This window comes from Zasmidium cellare (genome assembly GCF_010093935.1).
Source record: "Zasmidium cellare ATCC 36951 unplaced genomic scaffold M409scaffold_1, whole genome shotgun sequence".
In the NCBI taxonomy this organism is placed as follows: Eukaryota; Fungi; Ascomycota; class Dothideomycetes; order Mycosphaerellales; family Mycosphaerellaceae; genus Zasmidium; species Zasmidium cellare.
Genome location: NW_022986945.1, coordinates 4,321 through 30,427, shown reverse-complemented (window position 1 = coordinate 30,427; position 26,107 = coordinate 4,321). Strand labels below are relative to the sequence as shown.

The 26,107-nt window shown below is 51.8% G+C and overlaps 9 protein-coding genes across 9 annotated transcripts; 5 read left to right on the top strand and 4 right to left on the bottom strand.

Annotated features, from left to right (window-relative positions):
- Positions 1 to 981: 981 nt before the first annotated feature.
- Positions 982 to 3,081, top strand: M409DRAFT_48351 (uncharacterized protein; the record flags this gene model as incomplete). Its single annotated transcript, XM_033810914.1, has 1 exon — positions 982 to 3,081. The coding sequence occupies one exon, from the start codon at positions 982 to 984 to the stop codon at positions 3,079 to 3,081; it is 2,100 nt and encodes a 699-aa protein (XP_033674252.1).
- Positions 3,082 to 3,539: 458 nt separating this feature from the next.
- On the top strand, positions 3,540 to 3,980 carry M409DRAFT_15647 (uncharacterized protein; the record flags this gene model as incomplete). The annotated part of the gene is made up of 1 exon (XM_033803279.1): positions 3,540 to 3,980. One exon carries the CDS (start codon positions 3,540 to 3,542, stop codon positions 3,978 to 3,980), a length of 441 nt encoding a protein of 146 aa, XP_033674251.1.
- Positions 3,981 to 4,636: 656 nt separating this feature from the next.
- Positions 4,637 to 5,509, bottom strand: M409DRAFT_15646 (uncharacterized protein; the record flags this gene model as incomplete). Its single annotated transcript, XM_033803278.1, has 2 exons — positions 4,637 to 5,137; positions 5,192 to 5,509. The coding sequence occupies 2 exons, from the start codon at positions 5,507 to 5,509 to the stop codon at positions 4,637 to 4,639; spliced, it is 819 nt and encodes a 272-aa protein (XP_033674250.1).
- Positions 5,510 to 6,284: 775 nt separating this feature from the next.
- Positions 6,285 to 7,150, bottom strand: M409DRAFT_61809 (uncharacterized protein; the record flags this gene model as incomplete). The annotated part of the gene is made up of 6 exons (XM_033814886.1): positions 6,285 to 6,485; positions 6,541 to 6,605; positions 6,662 to 6,709; positions 6,763 to 6,830; positions 6,888 to 6,981; positions 7,042 to 7,150. 6 exons carry the CDS (start codon positions 7,148 to 7,150, stop codon positions 6,285 to 6,287), a joined length of 585 nt encoding a protein of 194 aa, XP_033674249.1.
- Positions 7,151 to 9,152: 2,002 nt separating this feature from the next.
- On the top strand, positions 9,153 to 10,207 carry M409DRAFT_61808 (uncharacterized protein; the record flags this gene model as incomplete). Its single annotated transcript, XM_033814885.1, has 2 exons — positions 9,153 to 9,963; positions 10,020 to 10,207. 2 exons carry the CDS (start codon positions 9,153 to 9,155, stop codon positions 10,205 to 10,207), a joined length of 999 nt encoding a protein of 332 aa, XP_033674248.1.
- Positions 10,208 to 11,605: 1,398 nt separating this feature from the next.
- Positions 11,606 to 12,421, top strand: M409DRAFT_15643 (uncharacterized protein; the record flags this gene model as incomplete). Its single annotated transcript, XM_033803277.1, has 1 exon — positions 11,606 to 12,421. One exon carries the CDS (start codon positions 11,606 to 11,608, stop codon positions 12,419 to 12,421), a length of 816 nt encoding a protein of 271 aa, XP_033674247.1.
- A 209-nt stretch (positions 12,422 to 12,630) lies between these two features.
- On the bottom strand, positions 12,631 to 14,514 carry M409DRAFT_61807 (uncharacterized protein; the record flags this gene model as incomplete). The annotated part of the gene is made up of 4 exons (XM_033814884.1): positions 12,631 to 12,684; positions 12,763 to 13,556; positions 13,612 to 14,203; positions 14,431 to 14,514. The coding sequence occupies 4 exons, from the start codon at positions 14,512 to 14,514 to the stop codon at positions 12,631 to 12,633; spliced, it is 1,524 nt and encodes a 507-aa protein (XP_033674246.1).
- Positions 14,515 to 15,472: 958 nt separating this feature from the next.
- Positions 15,473 to 19,157, bottom strand: M409DRAFT_15641 (uncharacterized protein; the record flags this gene model as incomplete). The annotated part of the gene is made up of 4 exons (XM_033803276.1): positions 15,473 to 17,987; positions 18,039 to 18,650; positions 18,701 to 19,078; positions 19,132 to 19,157. 4 exons carry the CDS (start codon positions 19,155 to 19,157, stop codon positions 15,473 to 15,475), a joined length of 3,531 nt encoding a protein of 1,176 aa, XP_033674245.1.
- Positions 19,158 to 21,696: 2,539 nt separating this feature from the next.
- On the top strand, positions 21,697 to 23,052 carry M409DRAFT_15640 (uncharacterized protein; the record flags this gene model as incomplete). The annotated part of the gene is made up of 1 exon (XM_033803275.1): positions 21,697 to 23,052. The coding sequence occupies one exon, from the start codon at positions 21,697 to 21,699 to the stop codon at positions 23,050 to 23,052; it is 1,356 nt and encodes a 451-aa protein (XP_033674244.1).
- Between the last annotated feature and the right edge of the window lie 3,055 nt (positions 23,053 to 26,107).

Below are 26,107 nucleotides of genomic sequence, written 5' to 3'. Positions count from 1 at the left end.
CATGGTTCGAAGCGAGTATGCAGCAGTTAGGCAGGTGAAAGCCAGGCCTTGGCTCTTCTGATATATTTGTGTCGTGAGTGAGCTCCGGTATCGGCGGTCCTGAGTGCACATCTGCGCAATAGGGCATTGTTTCGCATCAACCGTCAATCATGGCAGATCGGCCTTATTCCGATCTCGACTGACCAGCGTTAACCAACAGCAAACTCACAAGCAACAACTAGCTAACGCCAGATTCTCTGCTCTCAGGGAAGACCGCGAACACATGCTGCAGCCTCAAAATTGTAATGGTCCGATACTCTGCTGAGACCCTCTTCGTCAGGCTGACGAGATGAGATGAAGTTCTAACAGCCTCGCGGAATGCACCAGGATCAGCAACGATGCCCGCCACTGGGCTTGCCTGGAAGTGATGAGGGCTTTTGCGCTTGAGTGAGGTCTGGCAAGAGAGCTGTGCCAAGGCTCGCAGCGAGACTTGAACCTCTCCAAAGCTCGCCATTCTGATATTTCTACCATTCTTGTTGTATACCGTGGCGATACATATCAGCCCATAGAAGAGCCTTGGCTCTTCAGGCCGTTCTGTAGCTGCGACACCGTCCGAATCGACGAGGAGCGTCTTTGAGCTTGTGGTCCCTTGGGACCCTTGACAGCATTTGAAAGTGTCAGGAAGACCCGAAAGGGCCTAGAGATGCAATGCTCAGGACGGAGATGAGATGTACGAGGCGTGTGAAGGAGCTGCACGAGTGAAGAGCTCATCGGCGCTGATTGAACTGTGGAGCATTTGCCAAGCCGGAATGTCTCGGCCGGCAACCTTGGTCGGACATCACGTTGTACGAAGCCGCGTTGTACGACGAATGTACGATGACCTCAAAGCATCCGCGACATCAACATCGAACAACTTAACACCATCGGTCCTCCCCCTGCTTCGAAAGAGAACGCACAACTGGTATTCAACTCCTTCACCGCACGACAGACGGTGGTACGACCATGCCGAAAGCACGAACAACGTGTACGCGCTGCTCCATGCGAAGACAGAAGTGCGATAGGAAGCAGCCTTGCTCGAGATGTGTACAATCAAACGAGGCCGACAGCTGCACACGATCCTGGGATGGCGGGTATGATGCTCGCATCCATCGAGCTTACCCCAAGAGCACTCTTCCCAATGGCAGTCTTGCAGCATCCCACTCACCCACGGCTCGGTCCTCCAGCCCCGTGACAGCTCGAGAACATCGCACTATCCCTGGCACTCCGACCAGCCCGTTAAATCGACAGGCTTCAAGACCGCACGGAACTATCGCCGATAACAGCATCAATGTCTCTGTCCTCACAGGCATTCATACAGAAGCGACTGCAGACGAAGATGTCCGCAACTTCGACCACTACGCACGATTCCGTCACAATGAGATGTCTTATCTTCAGGGCTGTCTTCCAAATCACCTTTTACTCTTCCAGCTGATGGAGTATCACGAAAAGTACTTACTTTGGCATCACAATAGTCTTCATGGGCCGACGTTCCAGAAAGAAGTTCTGAGCGTACTCCACTCTGCAGGCAACGGCAACATCCAGTTCAAAGACTTGGACCTTCGATGGTGTGCGCTTCTGTTTGCAGTCCTGTCCGCAAGTCTTACTTGCGCTACAGAGAAGCAGGCGAAGAAGTGGAACTTGAGCACCGAAGAGAAGCAGCATTACAGCAAAAAGTGGCATGAGGCTGCCACGGAATGCCTCGTTTTGGGAGAGTTTGCTTCGAAGCCACACATCTACTCGATTCAGACGATTCAGATACTTGCACTATCGGCTCTCATTCTTGGCCTTTCCAACCAGCAATTTATGATGCTTGGAGCAGCTGTGCGGATGGCACAGAGCTTGGGATTGCAGAGGCTAACCTATGATGGAAAAGACAGTACAAGTGAAGACACTCGGATTCATAGAGAGACTTGCAGAAGAGTGTGGTGGAACCTGGCCATGCAAGATTGGTTCTCAATCTCGTCTTACGACATGTCCAGCATCCATCCTCAGCACTTCACCAGCCCACGACCTCGGAGCCACCATGACGCCGGTGCAGAATCGTCCGAAGATGAAGCATTGATACACTACACCAATCACGTCCTCGATGTTGCCGTGGTTATGGTGGAGTTTCATATGGCAACCGTCGCATGCACTGACGTCGACGCCAGATATGAGCAAGTCTTGAAACATGATGCTAGGCTCAGACGAATAGACTCACGAGAGGTCCACCCCGATTCTGCACACATCCCCTGGCTCGCCTGGGCGAAGAGCGTTTCTCGCGTCGTCCTCGCCCACAAGATGATTATCCTCCACAGACGCTTCTTGGGAGCTAGCTTTCGAAACGCAGCATATGCCTACACTCGCTGGGCGTCCATCGAAGCCTCGAAGCTGATTGTTCGAGAAGTCGAGCAATCTTTTGCTGATCCTGAACGACCCAGCGTTTGGAACGATCAAGCTCATCTCACAGGAGCTGGTGTTACTTTGTGCCTTGATGCCATGCACCGACAAGAATCAGAGCCGGAACATGCAGAGCATCTTCGACTGGTTGATAAGGTCATGTCCATGCTCGCCGGGTGCAAACACAGTGTACTGGCATCCCGTGGACACCGTTTGTTATCATCCATGCTCAAGGAAGTAAGGAAAGACACGAAGGAGGACGGGGGGTCAGACATCAGACGAAATCGCCCACAATCGAGTAATGAAACAGAGAGTATGTCATGGCCAATTGAGAATCGCGAGACGATTGACGCTATGCGGACAAGCAACGCAGTCAACGAGGTCGATGCAGGAGGTCAAGTCGGACATCCAACACCCGTTTCCCAAAGAGACATACAATCACCAGCCCATCGTCAGAACGCTGTCAATCATCAGACAAACACTATTGAAGCTGGAGACGCACCGGCCATGCCAAGCGAAGATACCAGGACGTATGGCTTTGATCTATTACCTGCGACTGCAGCTGACGAGGTCCTGAACGATGCATCCTGGACCGAGATGCTCTCTGAGTTCTTCCCGGATCAATTGGGCTTTGGAAATGCCCTGGACTTTGACGATTTGTTCAGCAGCCAGTACCAGACGTAGTAATTGACTATTCTTGACTCGAGCCTGCGAAGGCTGAGACTTGCATGTGGGTGGTGATCTGAAGCTATTGATCTTCGAACAAGAGCGATTCACCCCCTGAAAGACAAGCAACTCTCTATCTTGTTGCCCTGGAAGTGTCGGTGATCGAGAAGAAGGTTCTAAGCCACGCAGCTTCGTATCGTTTCTGGAGGATGGCGAATCTTTCATCTCATTGTGTTCAGTCGACAAGATGGAACCAGAACACATCTTCACTGGAACAGTGTCAGCTTCACCAACAAGCAGACAAAGATGTCCGCAGTCAACATGAAGTTCGCAGCAATCAACGAAGATGCTATAGAAGGGGCCACCATGGTCTGCCTCTTCCATGTCATCAAACGACAATCAGAGCCTCAGATCGGCCCTACTCCTCTTCTTGACACATGACAACCACGAGCACGACTACAGCAACACTGAGGATCATGGCTTTCAAGGAATTCAACGAGCGCGAGGACGATCAGCTCCCCCGACACGTCGCCCTCCACTTCACATTTGCCGACAACTCCCCACGGACCATCTACCACATCACCGGCAGCGTCCATAACTGGCGCTTCGAACGCCGCGAGAACTACGACCCCGTGTCGAGCAACAAGGACATCAGGACGTACACTGTAGGTGAGCTATCGAGACCGACAAACGACGAGGAGATCAATGCGAGGCTGGCGGATGTGGCGGTGGACAACGCGGACCGGGAGGTTACTTGTCAAACGTGGATTGGGGATGCGCTGAAGCATTTGGGCAAGAGTGGGTTATTGAGTGAGAAGGCTGTTGAGGAGGGGTTGGATGGGATGGTCAATCTTGTGGTTGAGTGGGAGGCGGATGATGATGTGGAGAGGAGTGATAGTGTTGTGAAGAAGGATTGAAGCTGTGATTTGATGGGGAGGTCGCAAGGCTGTGATCGATGAGGGGGATGTTCTAAAGCATGAATTGAAACCATCTACGGCTCCTGTCATCAATACCTTTGTTCTCTCAAGGACAGTGAGAGATACGCTACCACGTGCCGCTCAGGGGGAAGGGCGACTTGACAACGATCGCTTCTTTGGGTGTCGCAAGCCTCTTCTTGAGACTCACAGCACTTACCGCCCCCAATCTAGACCTCCAAAGGCACAGACATCCTCTTCACTTCGCCGCCTCCCGTCAAGCTGCGGAGCACTGGAAAATAACCATCCCACGGATCCTTGTGATTGCGTCTTTTGAAGCCACATGATAGCCTGATCTGCATTGTAACGTCGCCCCTGAAATTGCAAGCGAAGAGCTTGATGTCCTATCAGTCCATGTTCCAAGTCTGATTGGCGTGCATGCCATCTTTCTGAACTATCTCGTTTTGAAGGGCATGGATCTGCTTCCGTTGTTGATTCTCCCGATCGAGTCGTGTCGATCATCGAGCTCAAGGCGTCCTTCAACAATCTCTGCCTGAACTCGCAACTTGGTGGTTGCGAGAGTCCGTGAAGGGGTCGTGGTTCTTCGACAAAGATATTGTTCTGACGTCCTTGAATTCGTCATTGATCGCAGCCAATCTCTAAAACGCAATCATCCTTCTCCCCGTCAGGATATCGCTGGCATTCTGCTGCACAACATTGAACCTCGTAGCGCCACAGCTCTCGCTCTCAAGATGGTTGAACAACTGCGCGAGGGCAGTGAATTGCTTACTGCACGCCCTGCCAAAACAATGATAGATCTTCTGCTTGTGGGCCGGCGAGTCCAAATGCTGGTTCAACGACCGCAAGGTATTGTAGCCCCTGTGGCAGAGGTAGCACTCGTACTGTCTCCCGTTCCAAGTTGCGGTGCTGGCAATGTGGTCGCCATTCTGCTCCGAGTGCCACGTGAGCTGCTTGTTGGTAATGACGCCGCGGGTGTCGGAGCGGTTGATGATTTCGTATATTTTTTGACGGTTGAGGTTCTTGGCGTTGGGGCAACTGTTGGTTTCGAGGTGATGGACTATTCCTGAGGCGGTTGTGTGGGGTTTGCTGCAGAAGGGGCAGTGTATGCTGCCAGCTCGATGGGTGGAGCTGTTGAGGTGCTGTGGAGGGTTTAGTCTGAAGTTCTGGAGAGCACTTTCTGCAGGTGAACGTACCTGCCGTAGATTGTTTGCGTTTTGAAAACCTCTCTCGCAATCTTCGCACCAGTGGTGCCTCCAGTGGTTCGTGGAATCCATGTGCCTTCGAGCGGCTTGCTGCGAAGTAAACATCGCAGTGCACGCCTCGCACTCGAATTTTGGAGCCCAGTGATTCTCATCGTCCATGTGGTTGTATACATCGTCCTCGTAGAAGAAGTGAATGCTGCAACTTTCGCATTTGGCGTTGTCTCGCCAGTGGCCCACCGCATCCATATGTTGCATCGCGGCTGGTATGTGGACGAACCACCGATCGCATGTGTGGCATTCCACGGTCATTGTTGTGTCTTGCGGTCTCTCTGGGTTGGTTGTATTGTTGGAGAAGTCGACGAGATCAGATGCAGGTAAGGTAAGAAGGCGGGTGCAGTCGGCCTCTGTTTGACTTCCTCCCTGATAAGATAAGGTTTGGCGGTCCGCGTTGTGGGAAGAGTAGGGTTATCCCTGGATGGGGAAAGGGGGTCGCCGGGGTTTGTTGGGCAGGCGGAACCGACTACACCTTGCTGATGTAAAATTTGACCGGTCTAAAATAAAACACGTCGATGACTACATGTACTTTCAAAATACTTCGACTGCATTGACGGACAAGGAACTTGCGACAAAGCAGGATACCCAAGAAGATCTCAGTCGCAATGAGATCTTGCCATTGACAGAGCGCCGAAGGTCGTACTCCTTGAAAGAACCGATCACGGCTTCGTGCACACCTTGACTGTTGCAAGAGGAGAGGTTTGTGTCACTTTGGCGTTACTTCTAGGGTTTCGTTTGAATCAACACGACGGGCGTGATGGACATGAGTCCCTAACGGATTGAGCCGAAAGCAAACGAGGTCTACAAATTTCTTGGCCTTTTGAAATGTTTTCCAATGGAATTGGAAAAGGATTGAGATGGAGAGATGGAGGAGGAAGGTCCGCTGATGAAACATGTCTGCTTTTGATCCGGGTGCCTTGTCGACATATCTGCAGCAACTCTCCAGATCCACGTCCCCGGAAGGGCCGATCAAACTTGATTACTCGTCGACATTCAAAAACTGAATAACAATTCAATTCGAAGCTCTTGTCTAAGCCTGGAACTCAATAGCCTCCCGCTTTTGACCGCCCACTGGTAGCGCTTTGCACGCTGCCATCAGATCTGGAAGAGGTGTGTTCGGGAAGAGCAATCCAAGGACCGAAGTGGGGACGTTGGCGTAGGCTCGAGCGCTGTAGATTCTGCAGTCGGTGTTGAAGTCCATATAGACCCAGCCGTGGAAGGTGGCGGGTAGCTGGTCGGACTTGTCAGCACATGTCTGCGGAGACAGATAAGACGGGAAGACTTACGCCCACGATCTCTCGAGCACCTAGTTGGATTTCAACGCTATATAGGACGGTGCCGTTGTCGAAGGCTATGCGGAGATCAGCGTCCGCTTCAATGATGAGGAGGAGGGCTATGATGGCTTACGGATGACAGCAGTCTCGGTGAGTTTATGGAAGACTTGTCGTGTCTCGACTGTATCTTACATCAGCGTCCTGTCTAGAGCGAAAGGTGGAGCCATGAATTACGGGCAAACTGTTCGGTTCCAGCACCTGTAGTCGCAACTGGGATAGCGCATCCCAAGCCATTCGGTATGCTGATGTCTGGATTAGCCACAACGCAGGGCTGATTCTTCTCACACACAAAGACTTACATCGTTGTAAGACATGTCCCTGCCGAGTCTGGGGAGCCCCAGGGAACCTCGTCGAATCCCTTCTTGGAATTGCCCAACCCTTCTGCGTTATAACCTGCGCAACTCGTGAGTTCTTGCGCTTTTGAGACAAAGACGGTCTGGCAGGCTGACGTACCGATTCCTACGAATCGCGAAAGGTACACACGTCGATCAGCGGTGCATTCTTGCGCAGATACCGCACCGATGGCGAGAGCTGCAGTAGCGAGAGCAGAGATGAACATCATGATGGCGAGCTTGTGAGTGGATCTGAGGTTTGGGATAGTGTTCGAGATGTTGGACCCGTTGCGAACTATGAGGAGGCACAGCTATTTTATGACTATCTCTATGGCAAGCCACTCAACTCTTTCGGTCATGTTGAAGAGTCGTTAGCACGGAAGATTCTTCCGGGTAAAAGTCACCCAGCATGCGGTCTCACCATGGGTGTAAGTGCTAGAGAATGTCTGCTAGCTATGCGAAGACTCAAGTTTTGCTGATTGGAAGCCCACCACCACGGAGAATGGACGCGTGGACTTGATACTACGTAAAAGATGATCTGATTCGCCGAGACTGAAGGTGGAAAGGTACATTGGAACTCTGAAGACTGCAAGCGCGATGCGGTGGCGCAGAGGGCGTTGCATGTTCACCTCCACCCTGGTCAGGCTGAAGCCGTACTAAAGCCGCGCTAAAGCCATGGCGCATTCGGGCGTGAATGATCGCCCACTCGGAGAAGCAACTTTCCTGATCATTTATGCTTATGGAGAACCTTCCCCGCATGTGCCAAAGGTTTAACGGGGAGCTAACGCAGAAGGTCGATTGCCAGACACCACTTGCATCAGCGGCATGAGTTGGCTGCGCCAGGGTTTGTTAGGCATGGTCGGAGTATTCCGAGGAGTCTCTTCATTCTACTGCCGATGGCTCCAAATTTTTTGCATGTGCCTATTCTAGCCACTTGTTGTGACAAGATAGTTGTCAAGTCAGCCTGAATCCAACACCAACATCGTCGCGAAAGCACCCTAGGCGTATGAGCCAGGCGATCAAGAAACTACACACGGGCAATGCGATTGACAGTATAAATGCAGGAACGCCACAGGCCACGCCATCGACTCAGAGAAGCCCATTTGACGCAGATCATGCACGAATCTGCTCCATGCGCGGTGGTCGGTGAACGTGAATCCAACCTGGCTGGGAAAATACAGGCCAGGAGTTAACAGCTGACCTCAAACTAGACGAGCAATGCCATGGCTGACATTGTATCTTTCCATTGACGGAAACTTCAGCCGTCTGCCTCCTCGCCTGGCTCTGAGTTCTAGCCATCTATAGATTGCGCTCGCGTTTTCCTATACTTTGATCTTTGTACTCCTCTTGTGGGCAATGATCTGTCACAGATGCTTGCTGTTGGCTTTGACGACAGACTTGACCTCTGCGTGAGACATCATTGGCGTTTACCTACCCTGAAAGGTGGCGAGGACGGTCACGGATAACTTAGCCATTATTGAATCGGTTACAAGTACTCGAATAGGCTGCTGTAGATGTCTTATACCTCTGGTTTTACATTGCATGCATCCATGGCCACACTTGAGAGCAAGCGAAGTTCATGGTCGGAGAAGGTAGCCGTTGAAGAGGAAGGATAGCCGCGACTCCAAGTCTTACGCCACGCCAATATTGAGACATGCAATCGCCTGCTTGGATGTCTGTGTGGTGAATCTCTGGAAGTGCGTGTTTTCGATACCTGTAAAAGAGACGACCGCGAGGACCCACTGCCGAGTGTCGTGGTGAGAACTAAATCCTTGTTGGCTTCATACCGACCTAGTGGGCTGCAGACATGATACGTTACGAGCTATGCCAAGTGGCTAAGGATCTCTTGGAGCATGTACCATTCAAAATGTTGCGGGTTTATTATTTCGTGATGTATATACGATCAAAACTGGCGTGGTAAGCAATAAATCACAACCTGCAATCGCGGTCTTGTACGCTCCGTTGGTCCATTGGGTCTACGATGATACTACTAGACTGGGTGCTGTAATGCACGAGTAACACAAGAAGGCATGATCCATACGATTTTTGACGTGTCTATGGCTGCTCTTGCTCCCTCGGAAAATGTAGCCGGCAGGGCAAAGCCACAGCCTTGCTGTCAGTGTCCGTGACATCAGACGGTGTCGATCACACGAACTGTGCCTCATTTCGAAGACGAGAAACGTTCATGCATAGCAAGAAAGAATCGTGGTATCTTCGAACACCATCGCAAAAATGTCGCCGTCCAAGGATGATGGAGGGCCGCAGCTGACGTTTAAGAGGCTACATCCAACCTTCGGTGTAGAGGTCGAGGGCATGGACTGGACGCAGTCACCGGTACCAAAGACACTTCTGGACGAAATAATAACAGCCATCAATCGAGAAGGTGTTCTGGTGTTTCGCAACGCCAACTTGAACAACGAGGAACATGTGGCATTCTCTCAACAGCTCGCAGGCCATCAAGATCTCTACGACGTCAAAGCCCACATCAAAGCTGGCAGAGCTATGCGCTTTCCCGAGCAGCCAGAGATCTTCGATGTATCAAATCTAGACAACAACGGCAATATTGTGACGGAAGCGGATCCGATGCGCAAGGAAGGCAACAAAGGCAACTTCCTGTGGCATGCTGATATGGCATACAATCCACACCGAGCGCTCTACTCCTTGCTACGAGCAGTAGAACTACCGCCGAAAAGCAGTGGTGGCGAGACACAATATCTAGACTCCCGAACAGCGTGCGAAGAGCTTCCGGAAGATCTAAAGAAAGAGATCAACGGCCTCATTACCCACAACTCGTTAATGCATAATCGTAAGCTCGGCTCCCCAGAATACTTCAAATCTGTCGAACCACTCGACGCTCCGATGGCGAAATATCAGCTGGTCACACCTCACGAAGGATCTGGTCGTGACAACCTCTATCTAACAACTTATGCACATCATCTGGATGGCCGGTCATGGGAAGACAGCAAACCCCTGTTCGACCGCTTGTGGAATCATTTGACACAAGAAAAGTATGTTCTGACTGTTTATTGGGAGAACAACGGAGGTAAGAGGTTGTAGCCGAATGCGAATCCAGCAGAGCTCGACTAATTGGCAACACAGATTTGGTGATGTGGGACAATACAGCTACCCTCCATCGAGCAACTGACACAGGTAGCTATGGTGGCAAGTATGTCCGTGACATGCGTCGAACAACAACCAAAGACACCAGTAGATATCGTTTTGGTGAGAATGAGGATCATTCCTGGGAGGCGGGAATCTCGAAGGTAAAGACAGAAGGGGAACATTGAGAGGAGCAAGTGTATAAGATAGCCAAGAGATGTACTATTCTACATCGCTCATGCAGGCCAGCCTTGACAGTTTCATGGTGTCGTCTGTTGATCTGCTGAGAACACAGCGAGACTGCCAAAGGACGTGTCAAGATATAACTCCTACAGGGCCGCGCTCACTGGAGGCCCGCGACTTTTTTCATGCCACATGGGATTCAAAATGTAGCCAGCCTCAAAATTGGGTGACCTTTAATCGAAGAGCTACTATTCAAGACCATTCATCCAGCTAAGTTTGCCCGGTAGACCACATGCTGTTTCCAAATACGAGATCACCACATGCTGTTCGAAATACGGGATCCTATATGGCTGTCAGCGCCACATAGCGGTCGAACGTCTTCGAATAGTGTCACGCTATGCTTGTTACTCCATGGGTTGCCATTGTATTACATAGCGGCTCACAAGTACGGCAATCTCTGGATGAGTATGCTGTCGACGGTGGGCTTGAACTTGGAAGCTTACACGTAGACAGCGGGAGTGCCATTGTGCAAACAACTTGGAGACCACGATTGCTACAAAGCGACGATGACAAAGTGTTCACAACCACTGAACTTTGTTCTCTGTGTGAACAGCTATTCTTGGCGTGGCTTGCATACCGGACTTGGACTTCCGAATCTGTCAGTGAGGCTGGAGGTTTGCCGAAGGGCGCTAGTGATGTCGCTTCTCCTTAGTAATTCTACACGGTAAGATCTAGAACACTTTCTGGCAAGCAGGATGGATGGGATTCACCAGACGAGTCTCTGTATGCGTGCCATCGAGACAGCCAACATTATCATGGCATTTCATCCCCTCTGGCACTTTGGAATCAGTGCACGCCTTGACGAAGCCTGAGGGGCGTCGGGCTGCGGGCTATTCGATGTTGAAGACCGAGGGCATCGACGTACGGGCATTTCATCGTATTCGTCCTCTCCACAGAGGATGCGGCGTCAGAGATGTGGCTTTCACAGAAAGCGTCTTATAGCAGGATTCATTCTCGCCCCAGCCTCAACGACTCAGGAAGCCACAAGACGATGTTAGCCCTCGCTTGATACGCTGACTCTTCAAGCGGCTCATGCGCTACGGCGAGTTTGGTTTCATTCTCTTACATCGCCTCGCTCAGAATAGGCTTTATCAGCAGCCAGACTCTGACAGCTCCACGTACAACCAACACCGATGCCATGCTGGCCATCATATAATAAGTGATCACTGCATGCTGTTAGTGCCCACCATCAAGCAACAAGTAACATTTCCAGCGACAAGAGCCAGAACAACAGTTCATTCGTTCTCATATTTCCTTGTTTCCTTTGTACGTTGTTCTATCGGCTCCTGCAACAGTTCGATTCCCTTTCTACGCCATAATAATCAACCGACCACCCAACCACAATGCGTTTCACTCCATTCGTTTTCGCCGGTCTCTGCGCCGCTCGAGCAATCGTTCCCCGTGCCGCCGAGTCTCAGAGCAAACAGGTGCAAGCGGCCTCGACTCCTACTCCCGCACACTCGGTCACCTCGGTCGGACAGCCAGCTCCATCTCAGACCGCCGTACTCGTCAAGGGTGGCCCTGTTATTGGCAACGGCACCGTTCCAGGAGGCGGCGTCCACCCTGTTGCCGTCAACACCACCAGTACATCTCAGCCTCAGGGAGCACCAGTCGGTGCACAGAACATCACGGCTCCTGCTCACGGCAACTGGACACAACCACACGGCAGTCCTGTGCCACCCCAAAACCAGCCCGGCCAGTCACCTACGCAACCTCAAGGCCAGCCCGCTCAGCCACATGGCAGCCCTTCGCGGCCTCAGAGCGGTCCTTCGCAGTCTGCAAACACTCCCGCTGTCCCAGCCGGCATTCCAACATCGCCAAACGGAGCCGTACCTCAGCCTAAAGGCAGCCCTTCCCAATCTCCAAACGGTCCTGCTCCACCCTCCAACATCCCGACTTCGCCTAATGGTGCCGTACCACAGCATCCGTCTTCTCAAGGCTCCCCAACTCCCGCAAATGGTGGCTGCCCGGCACCAGGTTCTCCACAGCCTTCAGGCAGCGCCGGTGCCCCAAAGGCTGGACAGTCCTGCCCAGTCGATGGCGCTCTTGTCTGCAACGGAGCCGACTACTTTGGTCTTTGCAATTTCGGCAAGATCGATTTCTGGTCTCATGTGGCGGCTGGTACTGCATGCCGCGATGGCAAGATTGCGCTTGCTTAAGTACTTGGTCATGTGAGCGTTTGGGATGGTTTGTTGCATTGCATTGGGGTTGGCTTCTTGAGTCCTTGACACATGATGTGTGATACTGCACTGCGATTATGGCGTTGGTGGTTTATTGTGATCACATAACTTTTATTCAGACTTAATATCTGCTTTCAGACTCTCTCTATCTCTATTCATTGCTGAGGAGTCTCATCTCATATTCCTCTTCAATACACATACCTGAAGCTCTTCCTTTGCCTGTCCGTCAAGTTTGCCCACGTCTCAGACGTATTATCAGGGGTGGGATCTCCATGGACATCATCCACATCTATGCTGTGGGCCAAGTCGTGTTGCACCGCATCGTCGGCAGGTCCGTACAGTCTATCCCTGCGTTTGTTCTCCCAGAAATAATACGAAGCCAAAAGGATGATGATGACTATCGCACTGATTTTGGTCGCCACCAAGACTGATTTGCCAGTGTGATAATCTGGTGCGTCTTTTTGCTGCACGGCGTACGGCGCAACGATCTGACCGAGTGAGAATGCTCCGCTGAGCATTGCAGCTGAGAGGCCTCGTTTGGTGTGTCCGGCGACGTTGGCGGCGACCCATTGATACTTGATTGCCACTGTGGCGAGTGAGAAGCTGATCATGTATATCCCTGACAGTTTGGCTCCTTGATTATGGTTTGGAGCCCAAGCGAGCATGGCAGCACCCACAAAGGCGAGCGTATAGCCTATGGTGGAAACCGCCCAGCGTTGTAGCCAGTGTTTGCGGACACAGTATGCACCCAAAAGGATTGATGCAATGCCCACAGCTCCTGATGGTGTGCCGAGTAGAGCTGCCTCCTTTGATGTGAAACCAAAGCTCTTGATGAGTTTGGCTCCGTACGTAGTCGTGATACCTGTGCCACAAGAGACGATACTGACGTTGAGAGCCAATAGCCAAATTTGAGGATCTGACAAGAACTCCTTGATCTGTTCAATCTCCCAATGACGACTTGCTATTCCAGTCTTGTTGTGGGCAACGTGATGCAAGACTGCCGTCTTCTCAGCCTCAGTGAGGAAGCTGGCATTCATAGGCGTATCAGGCATGAATACGAGACAAACGACACCAGATATGGCGCTGATGATTCCCAAGACGAGGTACATTATTCCTGTAAAGAGATCAGCTCGCAGGTCATATGTCCCAACATGAGCCGCAGGACTTACGCCAGCCCTCGAATGAGCTGTTCTGCACGTGCAAAAAGCCATAGGCGATGAAGCCACCGAGGATGTCACCCATACCAACGCTGCTGAACCATATGGCGTACCGGATAGCCTGCTCATCTTTGCGGTAGTATTGGGCGCTGAGGAGCATGAGAGACGGAGGTATGGCGGCATCCGATATGCCCATCAGGAGCCTGATGACAATAACCTGTGGATAATCCTGAACAGCCGCCATGCAAGCGTTGACAATACCCCAGATGGTCATACAGATTCCCACAAATTTGGCCACCGGAACTTTGTTGAGGGTGAGGCCAACAACCGGAGATGCAGCCAGATAGGCCCAGAAGATAGAGGAGGCAACATTGTTGAGTCTGTTGCCTTTCTCAAGACCGAGATCCTCCGGCATACCCATAATTATTGCATATTTGAAGACGTATTTGTCAAGAAACTGCAATAATCCCATCAAGAAATACATGATAGGGAGTATTCGCCAGTCTATCTTCCTGCGCAGTCGCTTGAGATCGATGTGTTGCTCTCCGAGCACGTCGCCATGCTGTCGTAGGAAGTACAGCGCCTCATCGATCGATGCTTTCGACTGCGCTGTTGTGATGCTTGCATGTGTAGTTGTTCTCCTGAGTCCAGGGCCATTTTCGAGGTGTTGGGAAGGAAATTTCGTTTTCTCTTCAATGATCGCCATGGTTCAAAGGTACTTGTAGTATAGTGAAGCAATGGTTCGAAAATAGGAACTTGACGTGAAGAAGTAATGAGAACATACTCTAGAGATATCAAGATGCTACTGTATCCGCTCAACTCCGTACAAACTTCGAAGATTGTCTCGTCGTAAGGGCCAAGTGAGGCAAAGCTGGTCCAGCAGCATCCGGAACAAATCATCGATTGCCAAATCATTTTACCTGGTGAAGCTTGGGTTGTTCTGATGCGCTCGGAGCCGGGAAACCGCAAGCCCTCGAGGACCCTAGAATCTTGTCAAGGTTGGACCGGATCTGAGCATGGACAGGTCTGGTAGACTGCTTGACCGGCGTGGGTAAGAACAATTTGTCGCATCTTTATTTGCTACGATGCCCTAGCGGCTCGTACGTCTTGGGTTGAAGCCACTCTCCTGCTCGATACCGGTGCGTTGTATCTGCCAGGGGCTGAGCCTCCTCTTATGTGCTGTTCAGTGATCGCTGATGTTCGTCTCGAGGAATCTCGGGTGTTAACTTGTGCCGCCTCGGATACCGCGGAGGGTTTTGCTGATGTTGACTTCGCCATATTGCTGGCAAATTCCCTGTGGAATATGTGGTGAGCATTGTAGGTTGAAATTGATGAGAAGTTGGAATTGCTGTGAGTCGAACATGGTCGCCCCCACGTCGTAATCACCAAACAAGTCCGCCCCACGCTCGAGCTTCACTCAGGGAGGAGGCTGCCAGGATTATCATCCGGGTATTTAGAGAGTTGACATCAACCGGCAAAGGGGTTTGGAGCAACCGAGGACCACAAGATGCTTCAGTAACCACGCTCACATGGCAGCCTTGACCTTGAGCTTATGAATCGAGCCAGCACACATTACGTGAAACGTGTCCTCAGCCTAGGGTAAGATGGCCTTGCCCCTTTCGCATCTATCGCAGAAATTCCATCCTATGCCTATATGCACATATGCTCACAAGCTTACTACCACTTGACGATAGTCTCATTCCAGGGAGTGAGTACGTGGAGATGTCCGCCGGAAGAGGTTCTGATCTTAGTCTTGCTTTTTCCCACGTTGGGTCTGACGGCTTGGCCATGCTTAGCAGTCTGTAAGTTAAATTCTTGCAAGCATTGTGAAACTTTGAAGCCAGTATCCCTCGGGATGGTAATGATTTCTCAGCTACTGCTTCTGCAACAAATTCCGCAGGGCATGCGACTCGCCACTGCTTTCCATCATACTGCGAAACACCCCGTTCGGCATGCCCGCCAATGCATGTGGTGTGTCAAACTCAACCACCTGGCCATTGCTCATAACCAGTATTCGATCAAAGTCGGCTACAGTGCTAAGTCGGTGAGCCACGACAAGCAAGGTGCTACCAGCAAAGTCCTCCCGAATACTTTTTTGAATCAGGCTGTCAGTGGTCATGTCGACAGCACTTGTAGCTTCATCAAGAATAAGGATCTTTGGCTGCGAGATCATGGCACGAGCTAAGCATAGCAGTTGCTTTTGACCTTGACTCAGATTCGTGCGTGTCACTGGAGACTCAAGGCTCAACGTTCCATTCAACGAAACACTTGCATCTTGGAAACCCGCCACGAGACGAACCCTCCTCAATGCATCCAGGAGAGCCTTATCGGTCCAGCGTCCATGAGGATCAAGATTGCTGCGAATCGTACCGCTAAACAAGAATGGATCCTGGGGGATGATCGCCAAGTTACTTCGCAAATCTTGGAGTTTCAAGTTCTTGATATCAACTTCGTCAATCTTGATGGAACCAGTGCGGGCATGGATGAACCTGAAGAGCGCCAGAGTGAGGGAACTTTTCCCGCTTCCGGTCCGACCAACAATGCCAATTCTCTCGCCTGGACGCACATCAAAGTTGACACCATTTAGAACTGGCGGCAGATCGACAGCATATCCTGCCCGTAGATCCTGAACATGGATTCTTCCTTGGGAAGGCCACCCAGCAGGGGCAGCATCGCCGCCCAGGGGCTCGGTCGTCAAATCTCTGTACTCCAGGACTCGTTCAGCAGAGTTCATGTCGAGCTCGACCCCAGAGTACCGGGTGATTGTATTTTCAACAACGGAAGAGTAGTCGAGAGCGAAACTGAGCGCCAGCCCTGCGAGACTTGCACTTGTTGGGAACAAGACAACTCCAAGAGCAATGCAAAGCGTGAACAGCGCTCCCAGCATGCCCTGTCGGAAGCGCATCCATTGAGACGCAAGGAGGACGTACCAGCTCGTCTGTGCGTACGTATCGATCAGGGAATACATCTTCTCCATGTATGCGTCTGATCTGCCAAATGCACGAATTGTGGACAGGCCTGAAACTGTAGATCCAACGAGCTCGAACATTGGTGACTTCGAGACCGACTCCAGCCTCTTGATATCCCTGGCACCGTCGAGGAAGAGGTACGCAATGTATACACCTATGGCAGCAAGCACTGCAACGGGCAGCAGCATCCAAGCCGACACGAAGATTGACGCTGCGATGATAGCAGCTAGAGAGAAGACTCCTTCTGCACACCACATCATATCTCCACCAAGCTTGCTGTCGATCAGGGCGAAATCGCCAACAAAGCGATTCAACACACGTCCGTAAGGTTCTGTGTCCAGCCAACGGAGTGGGGCTCGCAGCACATTCTTGATGGCCATCTCGAACAAGTATCGGGCGGCCCGCAGGGATGCGAAAAGTATGATGCCAATCTTGGAAAACACAAGCACTATCGAGATGGCCGAAAGGCCGATGTAGATGCCAAGGTAGTACCAAAGGCCACGAGTGGAAGAGCTTTCCATCTCGGGGGTCGTCTGTTCTTTGTATTGATCTGTCCAGAGCGCCAGCCAAGTCGAACGCCCTACTGATGTGACGGCCGTAAAGATGAAGAAGACCAGGGCGATGCCCCAGTATATCCGGCCCTTGGATGCTGTGAAGTAGGTCCTGTAGACTTGAAACTTGACTGAGCCGTGTTCCCGAGATTCAGCAGCTACGAACGTCTTAGCCGGTTGCTTTGCAGCAGCGGCTTCGGCATCCTTGTCTTCTTCGTTATGACTGACCACTTGGGCGTCCTTGGAAGACAGTGGTAGGCTGAGATGGTCCTCCGTTGGTGATACTTTACCAGTGGTGATACTTCGATCATCAAGATTCACCATGTATTCAGCGACTGACGCCACAAGACCCACATGATGAGTGACCAGTATGATCGTGCGGTCAGCGGCGAGCTTACCACAGATACCATGCTGAAGCAAGTGCTTTCCGACATGCGTATCTACGGCCGAGAAGATGTCATCAAGTACAAGGGTACTAGCGGATGAATACAGAGCCCTGGCAAAAGTGAGGCGCCAGCGTTGGCCTCCTGATAGATTTACACCTGTTGGTCCTATCTCCGTTTCGTCGCCATCAGGGAGAATCTCCAAATCCTGGTCAAGTGCAGATGCATGCAGTGCTGCCAAGTATCTTTGTCGGTCGTATGGAAGCCCGTAGAGTATTGTCGACCTGACTGAAGCGTTTTCGATCCATGGCTGCTGGCTAACAAAAGCGTATGTGTTCGATACGAGTTTGTTATTAGATGGTATTCCTGGCTCGTGGGTAGTGGGTCTTGTTGGCTTCTTGATTGTCCCCTCAAGAAGATCGGCCTCGCCGATGATGGCAGCAAGAAGCAGGCTTTTGCCGACACCAGTGGAGCCGTGGATTACGCTGCGTTCTTCATCAGTCGAGATGGAATGATCGATAGTAGTTTGCACTCACCTCAACTTCCTAGGCGGAAACCTGAGCGTCAGGTCTCGCAGCGTAAAACGACCGCTTATATGATCTGGCAAAGGCGACGGCCACGCGATGGTTGCATTTTCGAACTCGATGGCATCGGCAGGCGTTACAGCATTCCCAACTTCCGGCGACTTTAGGTGCTGCTCTATCCGACCAATGCTGACTAGTGCATCCAGCATCTCGGTGATTGTGTTGGGTATGGCACCAATCGTGAACTCGAGGGACGAGAATAGGGACAACGCTGTAAAGGCAACTGATGGTACCATATTTCGGCCAAGAACAGCGTACACACTCAGAGAGGTCGCACCGATCATTACCGGCATTGTGATCCAGATCACAGTGAGGAAGATGGCCCAGGCGAAGACACTCCACTGTGCTCGGATCTCCTTCTCCCGGGCGTTGAGGATAGCCCTTTCCCAGAAGTCTTCTGTAGCTGTGAGTTTAATTTGTCGTATTCCTTGTAGCACTTCAGACACTATGAAAGCTTTCTCATCTCGAGCCGCCATAACAGAAAGTTGTCTGGCAGTGTAATGATTGGCGGCCCAACTGCTCACGGGCTGTAGGAGGATGGGAACAAGAAATCCAGCAAGAGTACTGCCATGGAACTGTAAGCCTTACATCGAAAATCATTGCTGGTGACATACCTTTGCCATCCGAGGATGAACACCAGGAATATCGAGGAGAGTATGATCTTGACCAGTCCGCGAAGTAGGTCAACGTTGTAGCCAGCGAATATAGAAATCCTCTGAACATCGATCGCCAGCAGATTTACGGCACCGTTTGCAGCTTTGTCTTCGTCAGCATCCTCGCTTTTGTCTTTTGGGAGCAGTGAGTCTGTTTCATCAGCTTCATGGCTCTCTTCGACGTCCAGGCCTGTGGGGGAGGCATCTTGACGTTTGGTTTCTGCTGGAAGAGCAGTCTGGTCAACGCCACATTTTGCCTTCAATAGTTTGGCAAAGATGAGTGCCGCAAGTTGGGAGCGAACTGGGGTCGCACAGATTGCAAAGCTGACCCAATTCACCCTGCCACTGTCAGTGTCTGGGTAGCGTGTTAAGACAAAGGAATGGGAACTTACCATGCATCCATGCCAGCATGAATCATTTTCGAAACAACAAGACCCAAAATCCAAAACACCGCCTGGGTATTCAAGCCATGGTCTGTAGGGGCCGACTCAAGCAGAGATAGGAGTTTGTAAAGACAGAGGGGTGGCAGCATCATGAAACAGCTTTCAATAAAAGCGACTGTCCATTGGCGAATGAGCGAATCACGATGATCAAGAGCCAACGCTTTCCAGAGTTGTTGCTTCGCAGAGTACATGTCCCTGTCAATGAACCTCTCGTGGAGCTCTGTAGACCTAGTGTTATTATCAAGGTTGGGTAGATCGTCCAGCTCAAGAGTTTCCTCGGTACGAGCTCGTTGTAACAGAGGCCACATCCAAGAGAAGGAATATCTACAGTCAGTCAGTCCACAGTCCACATCTGCTATGTAGTGAAGGCTCACCGTCCGATGATAGAGGTGGTCATTTGTTGATCGATTGGCTTTCCGTGATACGTTTGCGTTCGACTGCGAGGAATGGAGAGAGAGCCCCATATTTGCCCCGCCTCCAAAAGAAGCAGTACTACAGCTGTGACTGTACTTGTATCGGCGGTAGGAGAGGGCTTCTTTCGTAAAAATGTGTCTGCGAGGATACCCAATGCGCCTGCCAATGAAGCGACAGCGAGACAGAGTCCAGTTCTAAACGAAGATTCCAGTGGAGCTGTCGGAACCACCAAAGATACCGCAATCAAGAGTGCCACACCCTGTCTATGCATTAGCATCGGCGTGCTTTGGATTGGAAACTGACAAACCCAACATGCGACGATCAGAATTGATCGCAGAAGGAAGCTCGCCGCCCAGGCATGAAGACATGACAATGCAAGGCCCACGATTGCTGTGCCAAGGCACAAATAATGCCACTTTCGAGAGCCGGCATGAGTCGCCAGAAAACCATGGGAAGGGGAGTCGATGTGCCCGCTTTCGTCGCTGTCAGGCAATTGATCGTACTTGCCTCTACCGGACTGTCCACGCCAGCGGAAAATAGCTGACAAGCACAATGCGGCTGCACTTATGCCAAGACATCCAATGTTCACGCCGGTGGCGATTGCGGTAGCTGGTATCATGGTGGATCTGGCATTCGACCGCGGCTGCACAATGGCTTCCCGGCACGGTGAAAAATTCTGCTTGGGGTGCAAAACTGCACTCAGCAAGTGGTAGCGTGCGAACGAGGCAAGTTCATGGCAAGACCATGAACACTTCAGGTCGGAGCACGTTGATAGACATAGAGAGTCTCTTATCTAGTGATCGCCTTTTGATGAAAGTGCTTGATGAGTCACATCTTGTAGATCGAAATACTCGAAGGACGATAGTGGCGTTCAAATTTGAATTGCTGTACACAGAGTCAATGGGCAGTCTCTTCGGGATCGCGGTGGGGGCACGTGCAGTGGTCTATTCCGTACCTGTCAGTTAAGGCTATAGCTATCCAGAGTATGACACTTCATCCAGTCACCCGCGTAACAAACAGGATGCAAGGTAGTAGAAGCAAGCTGTTTCGAAGGATGAGACGTCCGTGCCTTACTAACTTTTTTGATGCCTCAGGCATGAACTCGGCCCTAAGCTGGTAGAATGATCCTTCCAGCAATTCATAAAGGGAAGAATGCGCGAGTAAAAAGCAGCGCTCATTGTCTAGACATCGTTTTTGTCAAAGCAACAATGCGGTACTGTAAAATACGCTGCATGTTGTTGCGCGCTCAAGTTCGCCAGTTCTGCGGCTGATCTTGTGCTCTTGACAACTTCTACGTATCTCCAGTGCTACAATGCTAGAATGAGCGTTGGTCGTTTCGACTTTGTAGATTAACAAGATACACTGCATTGCGTTGCCTACATGGAAGAGATGAAGACACCAAATGCGACTGGCCAAGAGAATCTTAGCGACGAGGATATAGGAGTAGTTACAGACCCAAGCGGCTGTGTGCGCATGCTAGCTAGAAGAATCTCACCGTGAAGACTCATAGTGTCATGTTTTCCCAGTAGTTCTGCGCAGTGCGGGTGGCCCGGAAGGAACAAAATTAGAATGGCGCTGCAATGGCTTTACACGAAACCTTTGAGGCACTTATAAACTTCTTGCAATGTAGTTGCAGATTTAGAGCTATGTATGAGTCTACTATTGCTACTTTTACTGTGTCTTCTAGCACATGCGGCGTTGTGAGACTGGCGTCTGGAAAGGCAAACACGCCAGCCCTCAAATGACTTGAACACCTGTTCAGAAGCAGTGTACCGTATGGCCTACACAGTTGATTAATCATGATATCTATATAGAAATTTTGAAGTCCGTGTATCACGGGTGCTCACGAGCGTTCACGAGCGTTCACGAGCGTGGCAAGTTCATTCACCTGCGCCGTTGCGCTAGCGACGCTAGCGTCATGATCCGTGCTTTAGCGAGCCACCTGCGACATTCAAAAACCGCGCTTCAACCTCGATCTCCTCTCAACACACACCAAGCTTTTTGGACCTCGCCACTGGCCCTTGTCCCTCAACGCACCGTACCTTTCCCAAGCATTCGCAACCAGCCTTCGCTCTTCCGACTCTCACAGAAAAGAACAAGATGTCCTCGGACAACGCTGAGCCGGCCACTGATAGCGGATGGCAAGTCGTCCCAACTCGGCGCCGTCGCAAGGCCGCGCCAGAAATACAGGCACATGAGAACCCAGGCCAGGCGCCTACCGCACTCACAAGCGACACCATCTCACCAGCAGATGTCGCTGCGACAGAGTCCACTGGACCAAAAGCGGAAGTCGAGTCGAGTCTTCCCTCCTTTCCCCGCGCCCACAGATACGACCGAATCTACACAGCCGCACGCAACAAAATCATCAACTACAACCGACAGAGCCTCGCACATTTCACCAATCCGCTTCAAGTTGAGGCGACTACCCGAGCAGCCACTGAGTATCAGAGGGGCGAGTCCAACGAAGCTACCCTAGCACTGGTCCGTCACAAGAAAGTTGAGCACATCCAGTGCAAGCTCGTCCGAGGCCGAGGCCCAAAGGCTCGCATCGATGTGCTGATGTGCCTGAACGGCGAAGACTGGGTGAGTCTCGACTCATACCTTTCCGCCCTCAAGACTCCCAAAGGCCAGATTCGTCGTGGTCAGAAGGGCATCGAGCAACAGCAGGCGTGTTGGTCAAAGAATGGGAAGAGCTTCAACTTCCTCGGTCTTCCGGCCGAGCTTCGCGATGGAGTCTACGAGAATCTCATTCCTCAAGACGTCTATCCAGTCACCTACGCGCACGGCATCGTACCATTCGGACATGGCTCTGAGCGGCTTCTGCAATGTCCTCAGCAGCGGTACCGAAAGCATGATCCCACCCACAAGATCGTACCGCAGCCAGACATCGCCGTCGTTGGCACTTGTCGTCAACTCAAGAGTGAGGTCGACCGCTTCCTAGAGATCGAGACATCCAAATGCTTCACGGAGCCGTCGAACCTCAACCAATTCATCCACAAACTCGGCGATCCAGACAAGTTCAACAACTTCTCCCACGTCGAATTGGATTTCTCTCATCGCGATTACATGCACTTCTTCAAGGTCGAAGTCCCACCATTTCCACAGATGAGCGACAAGTTCGGCAAAGTCGGCGCCCCTGATCTCGCCGCCACGCTCCGCGATCTCCCTCACATCAAGTCAATCACCCTCCGCTTCACCTCCCCCTTCGACGCAATGATGTACGACCCATTCGGTTACACAGGCGAGTACCGCAATGACCTCGACTGGTATCACGACTGGCACGGCAATCGTGAACAAGACGGCTTCGCAACCTCGTGCCAGAAGACCATCGTTGACTGGATCTTGACATTCGCCAAAGAATACGTCCAGCACATCCCGGAGATCAAACTCGCAGGTGCCATCAAGAACAGCACCAAGATGAAATGGGACCTGATCTTCAAAGAGGAGAAGAACTGAGTCCATCACGACATGACCGAAGCAAAGGAGGCTATTCGCAATGCCAATGGGTAAGTCGACACGCTCGAACTATGAATGATCAAGTGCTAACTTCGAGGTAGCGCTCCTTCATGCATCTGCACGAACACTTGCACTCACCACGCCTACCAGCCAATTGCCCACCATGATGCCTGTCCCAATCGTGGATGCCACTGCCGCCGTGGCAACATCAACGCTCGCTTCAGATACTACGAGAAGGATCTCAAGGAGTACAAGCTCGACTTCGGGGACTAGACAGTGTCAAGAAGGCTTATAGGCACGTAGGAGAAGTCCGTGTGCGGTCGGTGTCGACTGCGGATATGGATCCAGGGATGCAATGCAGCAAGAGCGCGGCGTAGTTGTGTGGTTTTGTACCCTTTTTTCTCAACAACAAAGAAACCCGAGTCCAGGCTCCCGTAGATCCACAGGGCCAACACAGCAGAATCGGTATGAGAAAGAGGTTCGGTGATATCGGCTCGCAGTGAGTGGTATTCGTGGGCGCGAATAGCAACTACATAGCACAGCGTAAACAAACAAGCCGTGAATCAGTTTTCCCTCCTAGTCTTTATCTGTATCGTTATGTTGAGTTGCTTCGTCTTTCGTGAAGTCTGACCTGCTGGCATGGGCCTGTGCTACCCCTGTTGTTCATCTCTTTAAATCTTATACTGTCAATCCCACCCCTCACTTATATCGTACAGATCATGCTCCGGCAAGTACAAGTCGACCTTCATAGATCCTCAAATGCCCGAACCTCCAAGGTTTCTGTGTGTATCCTCAACTGAATCCGGTTTCTGGATACTGGGTCTCGGCCGTCAAAAAGTCGATTGTTGAGGCGAATGGCGAATTTCCAGGACGTTCCGAACTTTGTATGGTAATCGAGACAGGCGCGGATTGTCCGTCCAGTTCAAAGCGTTGGGTGAAGCTGTCCGAACCAAAAGGACGACAAAAACAGTGCAAGGCTCTCATCGAAAAAGCTGCGACGTGCGTGAAGAGTGTTGCTAGCCGAGGCGCGGTATGTCGTGCGCCAGGATCGTGGCTGTGGGTCCTTTGCGCATGCAGTGGCAGTGGCAGGGTGGGCTCGGTATAATAAAGCTGTGGGACGAGATCTGATCAACAAGCGGACTTGGTTAGCGAATGATGCGGGACAACTCCAGTGATCACGTACAGGCTCTGTAATTGTACGTCAGGTACAGCGTGGGTACCGCCGTGACTATGGCCAACGTGCCGAAAACGACTTGGACAAGAGTATTCTCATCCATTTCGTTCGTGTGGTGAAGGAAAAGAGGATTCAGTGAGGCGGCTTGGTGTGCGATGACCTTTCTGATGTGTCAGAGTAGCGGAGTAGGGAGCGGTGAAGCGTGGTTAAGTACGTCGAGGAAATGGCATGTAAAGTAAAGGATCGTCGACGAGGTGTTGACCGTCAGCAGACTTGGCTATCCGCGCCACGACGCGGCAAAACAGTGCGGCGGCGGCGACGACGGCGACCGCAAAGTGCGATGAGGCAAGTGCGTGAACTGAACATGGGCCCCGAAGTGCAGCCGGAGGAGATCACCAGGGCGGCGGGCAAGGCCAGTCAAGCCAAGTCTGCCTCTCTGGTGCGAGCGCAAACGCACAATATGCACTCCATGGCCATGCGTTGACGGGTGGCTTACATGGTCAGGGGGAGGTGGGCTGGGCGCGGCTGGCCAGGACTTGCTCAGCCTCTGGACTGACAGTCGGCGCGGGGTGGGTACAGGAAGCTCATTTCTCGCTAAAAGGGCCGGGACATTGTCGGTCTACTCATTATAGTGGCGCCTGTCAGATGTTGTGTTACGCAGGAAAGACGTTGCAGTGCACCTGCCGCTGCTCCTCGTGCCGCGGGCCAGCCCACCCGCCTGCCTGACATTTGATTGTAAGCATCGAATTTCTACCCCTCCAAGGCCCCAGGATGCGTACAGAGCAGGGTGTGCTATTTTTTACGACTCGACTGAGATTCGCCTGCTCAATTGGCCGTGCAAGCTTCTTCGCTTACCCAACGCTCAATCGACGAACGCATGGGTTCAGGATAGTTCGAGAGTACCGATGATCTGGAGATCCGCGTTTAGGTAGACGTTGCTCGTCAAGTACCTTGTCATCCGCCAGGTAGAGTGTGAAACTTCCACGTTTCTCAATCTTTTCCTCTCGCTCCCGAGACTGACTAGTTTTTATGTTGCATTGTCTGCAGAGACGTTCTTGCATCTCAAAAAGCTTGTCAGTGGGTGGTATTAGACGATGCATGGCCAGAATTGCAGGTCGAAAAGGCCGGCAATCCAAGGTTCGCGCTCGAACGTTGTGACAGTATACAAAGAAAAGGAAGTGAGGTTACACAAAAGCTTTCTTTGAGCGCAATTTGACTTCCGGCTCCAGAGACGGGCCGTCGGCTCGGGCGAAGCAGGCTCGTAAAGGAAGGTCATGGTATCAGGCTTGCCGTGCTGCGAGAATGCCAAGCGCTAACCTTTTCGAGAGGTGCATGCGAGGAGCAAATCAGCCGCCGCGGCCGCTGCCACAGCAATCTGTGTGGTGCAGAGAGTTGCACGACAACGAGGAAGGCCAGAGAATACCCGACACTTGGCCGGCCGAACGTCGACGTGAGCGGCGTCTCTTTAGAACTCAAGTCAAATGGTTCGCAGTTCGAGAACCAGTGCTGTTCAGGCGCTTGCTGGTACCCCTGTCCGCCAGTCCTGCACAAGGGAGGGCCTGACCACAAGCGGTGGATTGAGGCCGCCCATCTGGGCTGTGTCTTGCCTGTCCTTCCAAAAAACCGCATCGCAGCGGTAATCAAACGCTAGCAGGGCCAGGGAGTACCCTTCACGACTTGAAGTTTCCCGAAACTTAATCGCACGCCCCCTGACCGGAAGCCTGCGTACGAGCATACTCCACGGCGGGCATTTCGCGCATGCGAGCGAGGCTCGACGTGGTCCGACCGAGTATACATGACTAGCACCACTCCACGTCGCTCGCGAGCTCGCAAGAAGCTGGCCATCCGACCAAGCACACGATGCATCCCACCCAAGTCCGA